At 40.1% G+C, this 14751-nt stretch overlaps 1 protein-coding gene across 1 annotated transcript; it reads right to left on the bottom strand.

Annotated features, from left to right (window-relative positions):
• Positions 1 to 2454: 2454 nt before the first annotated feature.
• Positions 2455 to 12301, bottom strand: slc26a6l2 (solute carrier family 26 member 6, like 2). The gene is made up of 18 exons (XM_066670931.1): positions 12165 to 12301; positions 11245 to 11384; positions 10841 to 10951; positions 10454 to 10626; positions 9915 to 10079; positions 9660 to 9812; positions 8187 to 8269; positions 7852 to 7999; positions 6945 to 7058; positions 6793 to 6870; positions 6261 to 6356; positions 6042 to 6148; positions 5152 to 5221; positions 4956 to 5048; positions 4795 to 4866; positions 4228 to 4428; positions 3969 to 4023; positions 2455 to 2658 (listed from the first exon to the last, which is right to left on the bottom strand). Exons 1-18 carry the CDS (start codon positions 12299 to 12301, stop codon positions 2486 to 2488), a joined length of 2169 nt encoding a protein of 722 aa, XP_066527028.1. The 3' UTR covers positions 2455 to 2485.
• Between the last annotated feature and the right edge of the window lie 2450 nt (positions 12302 to 14751).

Raw genomic sequence — 14751 nt, 5'->3', positions numbered from 1 at the left:
ATTATTAACTGGCAAAACACATTTACTTATGGATCACAAAATTTTAATCTATATTTAGCTAGTTGAGCTCTGACGCAAAACTCTACACACAGTCACAGACAACAACATTCTGTATTGTGTTTCATTTTGATTTGATCCTAAATGGCTCACACCATCCTTGTCCTTGTGGGCTGCCGTGGCCTAATGGTTAGAGGACTGAGCTTGGTTCCGGAAGGTTGCCAGTTCAATCTCCAAGACCGCTGGGTACATCCACTGCTGAAGTGTCATTGAGCAAGGCACAGAACCCACAACTGCACCCTGGGGATGGCTGCCCCCAGGTGCAAGGTGGGAACACAAGCTGGAGTGTACAGCAGGTAGGGTTTCCAAAACATACCAACACATGTTGGTAGATGGATTGGCAGTACAGTTTATACATATACTATAATAGTATGTATAAAAATATGCCCTAGTGTTTGCCCTACCGTGGGTCTAAGATAGAAACCATGCAGAGGGTATGACTCTGAAGTCGTGAGAAAATATAAATGCCTTTTTATACAAGTGAACAGAAATCTGGTAATTTTATCAACAGAAAAACTAAATTACATTTTAAATGTGAATTAAAATAACATTACTTTTGACCATATATTACAATCTTTTTGACCATCTTAAGAATACGTTTTAATAAATGTTGTCCTGCAGCGTTTCATCTAATTGCAATGGCTTTTGCACACTTTAAACATATTCTGGTCTCAGGCTATGGCAAGTGTGGGGGTACTCATGTTAACCAAATGCATATCAACCAAACCTCCCTTCAGTTTTGATGTTGCATTTTATTTAAACAAGCATCTTGCACATTTAATGTAGTAATCGTTTAAAACAACTTATATAAACTCTTTCACACACACACACACACACACACACACACACACTGGTGTTACGGAAATGATTCACACAGGCTGTTCACCGGACTGTCATTACAATCTCTCACTGTGGAAACTCTGACGATTGCTCTGATGGACAGATGAGGGCTGGAGTCCATGAAGACTGACATCTGCTGGTCACAACTTGGTATCACATGGTATTTCCTGTTTCCATAGCAACAGGACAAGTGGAAAAACAGAGAAGGAGCTAAAAAAAATGTGTCTTTTAGCGTCACATCGTCTCGTCGTGTGCCTTGTTTTGTTGTAGGCTTTTGGAATTTGCTCAGACATTTTCCAGGGGTATTAGAGTTACAGTCCCTACTCAAAATTATTATAACAAGCCCATTAACACAACCCACCATTACGTTTTTCATCCTGTGATAAATGTATTGCCCTTGAAAATGTATTGTGTGTTTTCTGACATTGTCTCATTATGTCGCACTGAAAAAGTAATACAACTCATACACATTAACACTTTGTCCCGGAATACTACAGACTTTCTTTTCTTGAGACATACCAGTGAACTCCATCTTAATGTTATGTATATAAAATTAGGGTGACCAGATCTGAGATGGTGAAAAAGAGGACACGTCTCCGGGTGGGGGGTGGACGAATACTGACGTGCACACTGACCAATTAAATGTTTACAGAGAAGGTTATCGACCAATAGCGGTAGCTCTACAGTCAGATCGTCCAATCAGAAAATTTTAGGCTACTTCACCACGCCCCCTTCTCACTCAAGCGAACCAATCGGAGTAGAGGAGGGCGGGACTAGTTTGTGAACGAAACGCTTCTCGAAGTTCTATGTAAGCTCTAGAAAAAACAAAATCCCGGACGTTTGTGAAATTCCACCCGGACATTTTTTTAAGTCTAAAAAAGAGGACATGTCCGGGTAAAAGAGGACGTCTGGTCACTCTAGTAAAATCCCATATAATTCTCAACTCAGACCTCAGTTTCAATAAGCAGGTAAACTCTGTTGTTAAATTAGCTTTTTCAGCTAAGAAAAAGCTAAGCCATTCATGACTTAAACCCTTTTTTCATGCTTTTCTATTGTTAGATTTTAATAATTCTCTCATAACTTCTCATTTGAGTCCAACTTCTCCATGTACAGAGCCGGGTTCATTTAATGTCTTACTGTTTCTTTCTAAAGCTCTAAATTGTCTGGTACCTTCTAATATCCCTTGATTTACTCTCTCTCTCTCTCTCTCTCTCTCTCTCTCTCTCTCTCCACTCCAACACAAGATCACTCAGATCCACAATACCAATTCCTCTTAGCTAAAAGATTCATCATAAGTTGGTAGACACTCCATACATTTAGTGAATTCAGCCACTCTAAGGCAGACCAATTATCGACCCAGACACTAAATGAGACATTAAAGTCAACACAGCTTTAGCAATCTCCACAGAAATCAAGGAGTGAATTGAGATGCTCTGGAACAGGAGCATGACCTGGATGTGACTCTATTTAATGCTCTCCTGTGCCTCTGGGAGGAGCTAGAGTTCTGTTTAAAGTAGTGCTGCATTAAACAGTTAAAGTAACAAACACTAACATGACACTGTGTGAGTTTGAAATGTGTTTCCTGTTTTCATGTGATTGTGCTGAGTGTGAAGCTCACCAGGGCACACTGATAGTGGGGCAGGTTCCTCATAGGAAGCCTAAGGCAATGAAGTACAGCATCATGAATGGAGGGAAAGAGGCAACTTTTAGGGAGTGAAACGGAGAAAAACCCTCCGCGTTCCAACTGCTGCACCACGTGCACTACAAAAACACAAATACATACCAATACACAGTTTATACAGTGTTGTCTCATACAGTGTTTAGCCAGAAATTTGTGGACAACTGCTCAAGCAACATTTCTTAAATTAAGATTTTACATTAAATATTGGAACATTTCTGTTAGGTGATGATAAATTTTCAACAGTTGAAATGTAAGAGTGTAAAACACAGAGACGTCATCAGCTAGTGTCACATCGGTCTCTCCTGCTGCTGCAGATAACCTGAGGTAAGGAGTGGGCACTGTCTCCAATCAGAGCAGAGGGGTGTATGGACTGAATTTTGTGTCAAAAGTTCTACAAAAGCAAAAATAAATCCGCAAGCAAAATTCTAAAAATCATCAGCAGAATGTATATGCTGTAAATGCAAAACAGAAAAAATATATCAAAAGCATATTTGCAAAAGATACTTAGTTACGTTATTACTCTGCAGTTATTTGATACTCATTTTTATTTGCATTTTGCCAGTATTTGCTTTCATTATTTTTTTTTTTCGTTAAAGTCTTTTGCTTCCGGAATCTCTCTTAGTTTCTGCTTCTGACTTTTGGAAAATTTTTCACGGGTGGGAGGGTCTTAGGAGAATGTGTTGCATTGGTCACTGATTCTGGACTGACATTCGCTCTGAAACCTCCTCTCGGACCTAGCCACGCCTAACGTTTTTTTCTGACCTTCTTGAACATTAAGCTATAATTAATTTTATTCTTTAATTTAAAAATTATTATTCATTCATTCATTATCTGTAACCCTTATCCAGTTCAGGGTCGCGGTGTGTCCAGAGTCTACCTGGAATCATTGGGCGCAAGGCGGGAATACACCCTGGAGGGGGCGCCAGTCCTTCACAGGGCAACACACACTCGCACATTCACTCACACACTCACACCTACGGACACTCTTGAGTCGCCAATCCACCTACGAACGTGTGGAAGTATTATGATCAACTTATTATAAAATCACTATAAATTATAATTAAAATACAATAATACAAAAATGATAAAATATTATAAATTCTAAAATAACTCTTTAAAATATTATACAAAGTACTTTGCAAGTTCAAGACTGTTTAGTCTCATTTTACCTGGAAGTGTATCTAAGGCTTGTAGATAGCTCTTGTAATTAACTGGTAAAATCTCCAGAAACAAAAGCAAGTTAACATTTCAGAAAGCTGAAATGCAAGTGTCCATAACCTTTTTGGCCATAGATTGTACATAATCGTCTTCAGTAATGGTCTGAGACGGCTTGACTGTGAGGATTTACATCAGGTTCTTGGTGAAAGATATTTCACGATTTCACACCCACCTTGACATCCAGCGATGTAAACGGAGACATCCACCTCTGCAAAGTCTTGAAATATCTGAAATTTATGAATAATATGAAATACATGTCATATGTTTTCTCCTGTCTAGCGCAGATAGAGTAAGGTAAATGTAATGGATCTTAGCAACAGCAATGAAAACATTGTAACTGCAGGTAGCATTTGAGTTTCAGTTCAATTCTGTCTTTGTAGCCTTTCTGCAGTCTGTTTCTCTCCTGATATTCATTTATTCAAAGTACTTACGTTTTTTAGTGTTTTCAGGGTGACTGTGTCTATGAAACTGACTGTGGAGAAGTCCAGAATAATGAAGTGTGTCCTGCTCTTTAAGCTCTCATTTCCAGTAGAGTATGCATTGTCTAACTCCGTTTGATCCACTGAGAACTGTGCAGCACCATTTCTGCCAGCCGTCCCGTTTCCTGATACACTGGCAACACTGTTCTGTAACTAAAACAGCACATGCCTTAGGTGACAGTTTGGGGAATGTAACCATTAACTATATAGGGCTTTAGAAAAACCCAGAATTCTACACCTGATCAACTTTTCACAGTGCAACACATAACATAGTGGGTTATTTCATCCCACCACCAATTATCTGGTCATTGGTGGCCCTATGGTGATACACTATTAAAAATGGTTAATACATTATTAACGTGTAATTATGTGTTGATTACAGTCAGGAAAATGTGTTACTGTACAGTATTAAAAGTATACTATATATATATATATATATATCATGTGTTTGTTTGGATGTCTCCCCCAGAATTCCTTGTGTTCAGGATGAATATAATTAATTACTGTTTTCTTTCTCACCTTCTCCTCTCTTTTATCCTTTGTTGCCCGCTTTTTTTTCAGCATGATCAACTTGGAAACATTGATGCCACTCTGAGAGCAAGAGAAAGAAACAGGAATGTGAAGAGTGAAGGAAAACAGGGGTGTATTGATAGGCTTGAGTGCCTACATCGATATGGTACCTTTTCCTGTAAGGCCTCTTTGTATAGTTTTGCATTGGCGTAGTAGAGCATGAATGAAGAGCGGAAAATGGTGATACCTGGAATTTCTTTCGCCTAGAGACACACACACACATATAAAACTAGCCTCTCACCCAAACTCCAGACTTTCACACTCAAATTAACACAGGGAAATAAACCGTTTATGGGGATAACCCACCTTCTCGTATGAATCTGTCTCCACATACAGCTCAGTACCAGGCACCCAACCAAGTACAGAGTACTTTGGACTAGAGGAGGAAAAGATAGAGGGAATAAACATCAGAGCAGGTACAAAGCTAATGTAGCTGGAGTTGGCTTTTTATATGAGTTTTCTGTACCACATTCACCAGAGATAACATCTGAAATAAGTAAAGTGAATCAGCTTTAAAGTCACAAACGTTGGTGGTTTAGAAATCAAAGCAAAACGAAGAAGAGGCCTACTTCAACTTTGAACACAGGACCACCAGAGAGCAGGTATGATTTGGGTTGTGGATAATTCTCAGTGTTACAGTGACACTGACATAGTGGTGTGTTAGTGTGTGTTGGACAGGTACCAGTGGATCAGACAAAGCAGTGCTCTTGGAAGTTTTGAACATCTTAATATCTTGATTTGATTAATATAGTCTACCAACTAAAATATCAAGTCAACAGCGTCCTGTGACTGTACTGCAGCAGAGGAGCTTTACATCTACAAGGTGGACCAACAAGGTAGGAGTGTCTAACAGAGTGGACTGTGGGTGGACACAGTGTTTAAAAACTCAAGCAACACTGCTGTGTCTGACCCACATGTGTAAAAACACAACACACACTAACACACCACTTCAGTGTCACTGCAGCGTTGAGAATGATCCACCACTCAAATCATACCGGCTCTGTGGTGGTAATGTGGGGGTCCTGACAACAGCATAAAAATGGTCTTTCAATGTATGCAGAGCAATAGCTGGCATACTGTCAGCACTAGTCAAATTTGAAAGTGGATCTATATGGTACATGGAGATAATAAAATACACAATGACTGCAGAAATAAGGAGCTCGTTTTAATATTTTGGCTCGTCAGTGTAAACTTACAGCTGAGTCCTAAAGATGACAGTTAGCAGTGAGAAGGCGATGGAGGCTGCCAGGCCCAGATCCAGATTTAGCAGAAGAGTGCAAAGGAATGTCACCACCCACACCATCTAGAGTCAGAGGGAGTGAAGACACTGATTAGAAAAGAACATTAGCTGAGATGCTTATATTCACAGTCCTGAGTTGAAGGCGTAGAATGGAAGATAATTCAGCTGTACTCACTAAGTCAACTTTGTTGCTTTTCCACAAAGCAGGGATGTCTCCATACTGCTTAAACATTCCTTTTAGGTTTGCAAAAACAATGGCAGACAACACAGCCTTGAGGCAAAATCACACACACACACACACACACACACACTAATTTTAATTATCTTGAGTATTCAGGGTAAACAGCTGTCATGGCTTTTTTTTACTTTGCAGTAACTGAACAGCTTTAGGACTGTTGTTGTGTAAGACATTTTCTACAGTCAGGAACAACACTATATGGGTAAACGTTTGTGGACAATATCTAGTCTTGCATTTCTCCTGACATCTAAGATATTAACAGTTTGTCCCCTTTTTCTGCATTAACTGCTGCTTTCTAGGACGGATTTACACTCTATGTTAAGACATTTATTTAAATACGTAATGGCATTCAGCGAGGATAACAAAAGTAAATTATTAAACTACATTATTAATCAACTGCTTTGTCATTTTTGTATAACTTTATACATATAATTCTTTATAAAAAATGTACAGAGATGTGTTATTTTACCTTCGGCAGATCACCAAACAGTGCGCCGAGTTTTAGCACGGTGATGAGCACTATGACTGAAGATGCCAATCCAGCAACCTGGTAAAAACGAGGGTTATATATGTATAAAATTATGTTGTGGTTCTTGGTGTGTGTTTGTGTGTATGTTATACCTGTGTCTTTCCTCCTGTGCTCTCCTGGACAAGGCTGCGAGACAATGAGGACGTGACAGGATAGCACTGAAAAAATCCCCCTATGGCATTACTGAGACCCAATGCCACCAACTCCTACTGACAATCAGACAGAGAGGAAGAGCCATCAACATACTGCACTGATTGTGAACTTGTATATGTGCTTGTGCAAACACTGGTCAGCCACAACATTAAAACTGCAAACAGTAACACCAGTAAAGGGGTGGTATACATTACACAACAAGTGAACAGCCCTTTCTTGAAGCTGGAAAAATAGGCCATCTCCAAAACAACAGAAAATATGGGGTGTTCACCGTATGAAGTGGTTTGTATCTGTTTGTACCGTTTGTTACATTGCTTGGAATATAATATTCTGCTGGGGAGCCTCGAGTCCTGATATTAATGTGGATTTTACTGCAAAACATACCACCTACCTAAACACTGCTGCACCTTCATGGCAGTGGTATTTCCTAATGACAGTAAGCTGTTTGACGCACATGACAAAGACTTCTAAGTGCTGACGTGGGCTCGCCTAAGTGCTGACCTGATTTCCTTGATAATTTAGTCAGGCATCTGTGAGTTGTGCTGGACAAACAACTTTGATACATGTAGATCCAAATACACTAGCTAAACACCTCATTGGATATAAATGTTTCATGGACTCCATGACTCAATGTGTCAGAGCTATTTTGGCAGCAGAAGCATGACCTAAACAACATTAGGCAGGTAGTTTAAAGTTGTGAGGCTGTTCAGTGTATTATTATTATTATCATTATGTTTAAAATTCTAGTTTTAAGTCGTATAACACTGAAGAGCTCAGTGAAACACTACGTCTGATTGACTGGAATGGTGAAAAGGTGTTGAGGGGAGGGGCTTTGTTTATACACACCTGGTTGCTGTCCACAGTATACCCATGTTTAAGAGCAAATGTTTTGCCCAGAGAGATGTTAATAGCATATCCAACCACAGCTATGGCAAACACCTCCCCAACTATCTCTGAGAAAAAGCTCACACTGGGGACACAGGGTGGCACCAACCTGAGTCAGAAATTAGAGGTCATTACAGTGTTCTAAGTAGTCTTTCATACACACACAAACACACACAGAAAGAGAGAGGGAAACTGTGAAAAGGAAAGAATAAATTTGTTCCCAAGAGAAGCTGATAATGCACATGATCACATGAACTGGTGATTCTATATACACACTCAATGCCATGCTAACTTACCCAGTGGGAATCTCTCCTACCACTTCAACAGCATGTGTTGCATTTAGGTGAAAATAATGTGAAACCAATGTCCCTGAAATGATCTGTAAATAAACAAAACACACACACACACAGACAGATATTAATTCTTGGTCATCAGAGGTCTGTGAAGGTCTATTACATAGAACATAATAGGTGAAAATAACCCCTATGTATAACAACATCTTTATATCTTAATCATATAATGCACACTATACTTCCCATTAATAAATGTGGACACCTGATCAAAATCTTCCAAATCCAGTACAATGTTGGTGTTTCTATGAGTTACTGAACAATGACTTTTCTACTGGAGCACGAGCCTGTTTTACAGAGCCAGCTGAAGGTAATCTCAGCCACAAACAGGCTCCTCCCACAAATAAATGGTATCCCTAACTGTCTGAAGGTAACATGGTGAGAAAAGACCCCAGGTCAGTAAAGAAGGTTTGCTTTAGGCAGAGCCGGTCCGCCCTATAAACTCACTACACCACCCCCCACTTGTCTCCCCCTCGTGTCAATTTAGTGGAAGATGAAGCGAAACTATCGTTCAGGATGTGAAACGAGGGAAAAGAGACTCATCGAGACTGAGCTGCGTAAACCTGTGACTGTTCTTCTCGAGGCTGGATTGTTAATAAATAATAGTCTACGAATATAGCCGCAGGAATATATTTAGAGTTGGCATACACTGGGCATCTGCTCTCCACAACCGTTAAAGCTTTAAGTGCTTATAAGATTAATATATAATCTATTATAATTATATTATAATATAATAGTAATATAATATTTATATATTGTTGTTTTTTTCAATAAATATTGTTTGTTTGCACCTCATTTTATATGGTTGCTTATTCTTAAGCCAAAATAAGAGGGAGAATTAAGAGGGTCACATTTTGGCTCACAGACTTCAGGTAGGAGGGCCCCTTATCAAAATTTTGCTTAGGGCCCCAGGAAAATCTGGACCGGCTCTGGCTCTAGGGTGCAGAACTGTCGTTCCCTGCTCCTGAGAGAAAACGTGTTCCCATGCAGGCTCCCTGTGCTGCCCTGGTGCTGGGTCCCACTCATTTTAACAGATACTCATTGACCTATTTGGCAGTGTCTTTACTAGTGTTGCCACACGTCCTGGTTTTCCCTGGATAGTTATCTTTATTTACTGTCTGTCCGGAAAAAGAACTTTTCGTGAAAACGTACTTCTACTCAAATATTCATCCACCTTTAAATAAACATATTTTCTGCTGTTGCATCAATGTTCTCTTCCCCGCATCTGCATAGGTGTGGCGCGCTCCCTACACAGATAGGGTTATGTCCTTAATATTAATTTGGGTTCTAGAGTTTGCATGCTGTAAGTTCTCAAGAGTGTCTGGAGCGACCTCTGCTGCGCTTTCTGGCTTTTTACCTCAACTACACTAAGCATGTGTAAGCATGACAATTGTTTCATTGAACAGTGACTGGACTCACCACAAGGAGTTCTATGGGTATAGGAACTGGGAGCTTTTTTCTGTAAACGAAGTTGACCTCCTTCACTCCAACAAGAACAGCCAAAGAAACCACACTCACCACCAGCGTAGGGATGTGTAATTCAGGCAGCAAAGCACAGAGGTCCACCAGGATCTGTACAAAAGATTGAATTAATCTGTGTGTGTGCACGTGTGTATTTTAAGTTAATTATTTCAGTAAAGGGGTGCGTGTGAGTTTTTATACCATGTCACTTACATAAATCTGCGCAAGTGGACCACGAAAGCGTTTGGGGTTCAATCCAAAAACATATTTAAGTTGGGATATGACCACATGCATGGCTGCTGCTGTGGTGTAGGCCCGAACCAGTGGCTCTGACAGATATGTTACCACAAACCCAAAGCGCACCAGACCTAAAACAATCTACAGGGAGAGCAAGCAGAAGTGTGCAGGTCAACGAGTGGACTGTGCAGTTTTGTATGGAAACTCATAATGAAATCATTCAGTGACTGTAATATCAGTTTAATAGGGTGACCAGATCTGAGACGGTGAAAAAGAGGACACGTCCGGGGTGCAAATTTGTGCATTTTTCTGTTGCAGGTTTTCAAAATCTAACTCATTGGTTGGTGTTTACAAAATTTCCTAAGAGACTGAAGCTGAGGCTACAGGCTCGGTGCATTTGTTGAAATTTAATATGTGTTGATATGATAGTGACAGTATTGGACAGTAGCTTAAATGAAATGGGAGCTTAAAGTGGTACATGATGAGTTACTTCATTTCGAGGTGTATTTTTGCACCTGAAAAAGGCCACAGAGGAATGTCACAGCTGCCACTACAAAAATTCGATACTGGTCACGGGCATCTGTGTCCACCACGACAGTACCATTCACTCCACTGGTCAAGAAGTGGTCATCAGGAGCCAGTTTCTCTGTGATCCCTCCTGTCATGATGCTGACCACAGCAAAAGACCCTGCAGATTTATACAAACACACATTTACAGACTGTCTACAGCTCTGAAAATAAAAACTGAAATAAAAATGTTGAATTCAGTGAATGAGATTACATTATGGATTATGGATTAAGGATTATGATCATTTCTGTGACAAAACCTTGTCTCAGTCCAGTATACCAGAAGAATACGTAATTTCTTGTTCTTTTTCACTTTTTCTGTCTCCTTCTCTTACCTACAGAGATGTGCCTTGAGGTGCCGAAGATGAAGTAAACAAGTACGGGATAAAAAGACGTGTACAGGCCAAACACTGGAGGAACAGTGGCCAGGAGAGCATAGGCCATACCTGAAGATACACACAAACACAATATATATATATTCATTATTACTTGTAACCATTCATTCATTCATTCATTCATTATCTGTAACCCTTATCCAGTTCAGGGTCGCGGTGGGTCCAGAGCCTACCTGGAATTATTGGGCGCAAGGCAGGAATACACCCTGGAGGGGGTGCCAGTCCTTCACATGGTAACACACACTCACATATTCACTCACACACCCACACCTTGTAACCAGCCATTTCAAAATCATTTATCTGTGTTTTTTGTGTGTGTGTGTGTGTGTGTGTTTTAGACTGACCTTGAGGCAAGTGCAGGATTCCAACACTGACCCCGGAGATGAGGTCACCTAGAGCATTCTGCCTGACTGAATAGAAGGGAAGCCAGGAGAGAACTGGAAACAAAGCCTGAATACATTTCTTCATCCTCCTAACAGAACACCTGCACAAGAAAGAGGTCAGGAATAAACATCCCTAGCAGCTTATGTGCTTCATGTCTGTACAAATCACAGAAATATCAACCAATAGCCATCAAAACTATTGTAGGTCAAGTTTTTAAAAACGTTTCTATATAATATTTCCTCCAAAAGGTAATAGACCAAAACTGCTATGCCACCTAAAAGACACACTGGGTTTGTCTTTTGCTTGTGATGAGAGGAGAAGGGGGCCAACGCGCACACAATGTGAAAGAAAACATGCTAATTTAAATTATGTTGAAAACCGAACAGCCACAACAATAACAAATAGAAATGTATTGTTGTGTTACAACGTATTGTGCATGACACCATATTCATCTGAAAAGACTGTGTAAGTGTGTGAGCTTTTTACTCACTTTTGCCTTTGTTTTACTCTCATTTTATGCACCTACAGTAAGAAAATATTCTTACATAGCAGGGAGACAATGCATAATTAATTAATTTTTTATATATACTTTTAAATAAAGTTATTTTAAACAATCATATAGTAACTCCGCTTTAAAAATACATTGATAGATAGTTTTACTCATTTTAGTGATGTGATTAAGAACTTTTTTCTTACTGTAGTCAGTATTATGTTCCTTCACTTCCAGTGCTCCACATCATGCTTGTCATTTAATTTCTTGCATTACTACTGAGATTAATACCTGTGTCCACTGTGGGTGCCCCCTAAAGTGGCTGAATACATGTCTTAGGGCTATATAAAAAATTCGGACATGCAGTGTATGTGTCTTCATGTTTCGTACCTCATAGAGGCCCTCAGCCTCTCCCTTAAAGAGGGACCTTGGGAGCTCGTCTGTCGAAGGGCCAGCTCCTCGAGCTTGAGCTCATCCAGTACGCTCCTCTCCACACATAACTCCACAGGCTCTGAATAGATGTTCATGACTGAAAGCCTGTTCACCTTAGTGTCGTTTGGAAACCTTTCCCACTGAGACAGGAAGAGCATGCAAAACTGCTGCAATGTTTTGGTCCAAAGCAAGCGTGAACCAGAGATTCTAAATCACACCAGCTTTTATTAAAGAAACCCCCTCCCCTAACACACACACACCCATATCCAAACATACGCACACAGGACACGCAGTTCAGGATGATTAACCATGCGACAAGTTGGACAATTGCCTTCCAAACTCAATCCCCTCCCATTTCTTTCTTCAGTCACACACCACTGACATTAGTTGCTCAAGCCACTGTCTCTCAGTGTCTTTACAACCTCATCTTGAAGAAGATTTCTCCTGTTTTGTACAAGTAAGAACTTACATTGCCATTAATTGCTTCTTTGGTGACAAATTCTTCCACAAGTTAACACAGTTCTCTGGGGTCTTTACATCTGTGATAGGCCTTGGGCAAAATACCACAAATCTGTTCTCTCTCTCTGTGTCTAAACAATCTTGTACCTTTCAATGAGAATGAGCCACAGCTCATTTCCGTGCGATTTCTCAGGATTCAGGAATGAGGAGCAGAGGCTCTAGTTTTTAGTCATTTGCGATTGGCTCTCTTTCTTTCTGATATAAATTCAGCCTCATCTGAGTGACACTGGAACGGCAACATTTAGGTGAACTTTAGGTGAACATTTAGGTGAGTCTTTGCTTTAATTTAAACAGACAGTGTGTTAAGGATAAAGTTCATGTTGTATATACCTTTCATTTACTTTTGGACACTATGTGTAGATGTCCAGGGTATTAGTTTAGCTGCTTCTATGACTGAGCAGCCAGTGTAGGGGTTACATGCTGCCACCACATGCATCACAGTGCCAAGAAAAAACACAATGAATGTGCAGTAGGTGAACAGTAAAATGGACAATGACAATGAATTAAATTGTTAGACTGTATAACTGGCTAGGAATGGCAAAATGTAACTGGGAGGAAGCAAAAATGGTTTACAAATTCACTATTAGTGCTAGCAAAGTCAAAAGTTAAAGCTGTTAATGCTGCAACAAGGTAGAAGCTCCCAATGAACACCCTTCCTGTTGCCAGAGTCCAGAGATTTTTATGGATATATTATAGTAGAAGAATGGTTGTAAGGAAAAGATTGTGGTAGACCTTTTTTTTAAGAGACTTTCTAATACAACGTGTATGGAATACAGTCCCTATGTTCTAAGTTTCACCAATAACATTAGAATGTCCTCTGTGTTTCTATATTCATTGTTCATTTAATCAGCACCACTGGTTTTATAGATGCACATTGTAGTTGTACAATTACAGTACTTTGTAAGCCCCTTCACCCTGCTATTAATTTGTCATGACCCCACACAGGATCCCCACAGAGCAGGTATTGTTTGGGTGGTGGATCATTCTCAGTGCTGCAGTGACATTGCCATGGTGACGTGTCAGTAAATGTTTTGTTGGTAAGTGTGGATTAGACACAGCAGTGATGCTGGAGTTTTTAAACACTGCATCCACACACTGTCCACTCTGTTAGATATACCTACCTTGTTGTTCCACCTCGTAGATGTAAAGTCAGAGAGAGTAGCTCCTCTGTTACTGCAGTTTGCGTTGGTCATACTCTAGTCCTTCATCTAGAGCCGGACCAACCTATACACTCATTATGCACGCTGTGTAGGGCCTGCAAATTAACAAAGGCCCCCTCATATCCCGCTCGCTTCAAGGTAGTGTGACATCAGAAGCAAAACTATACTTTAGTATATGAAAAGAGGAAAAAATATGGAGAGAGATTAATCTCAAAATACTTGACAAATGCGTAAATGTTAATCCACAAATTAAACACAAGTCACAAATATGTTTCACTATTCACAAATAAATATGTGCCGCAGGTAGTGTCGCAGTCACACAGCTCCAGGGACCTGGAGGTTGTGGATTCAAGTCCCGCTCCGGGTGACTGTCTGTGAGGAGGTTGGTGTGTTCTCCCTGTGTCTGCATGGGTTTCCTCCAGGTGCTCCGGTTTCCTCCCACAGCCCAAAAAAAACCACATGTTGGTAGGTGAATTGGTGACTCAAAAGTGTCCGTAGGTGTGAGTGTGTGAGTGAATGTGTGTGTGAATGTGTGAGTTGCCCTGTGAAGGACTGGCGCCCCCTCCAGGGTGTATTCCTGCCTTGCGCCCAATGATTCCAGGTAGTCTCTGGACCCACCGCGACCCTGAACTGGATAAGGGTTACAGATAATGAATGAATGAATGAATGGTTTTCATAGTTATATCATAATTTTATGAGAAAATAAATACATTTATTTACATTTACATTATATATTTTTGTAAAGTCAAAGTCTCAAATTTAAAATTAATTTGTAAATTGTTGAATCTGCATTTGTGGATCAAGTCAGTCGGGTTTTTTCCGTGAGTTTATTTGTTCATTTCCTCTCGCTGGTTTTTGGACTTTGA

Source organism: Hoplias malabaricus, chromosome 5, assembly GCF_029633855.1.
Source record: "Hoplias malabaricus isolate fHopMal1 chromosome 5, fHopMal1.hap1, whole genome shotgun sequence".
NCBI classification, from domain to species: domain Eukaryota; kingdom Metazoa; phylum Chordata; class Actinopteri; order Characiformes; family Erythrinidae; genus Hoplias; species Hoplias malabaricus.
Note: the sequence above shows the minus strand (reverse complement) of the source record. Positions and strands in the feature narration are given on the sequence as shown.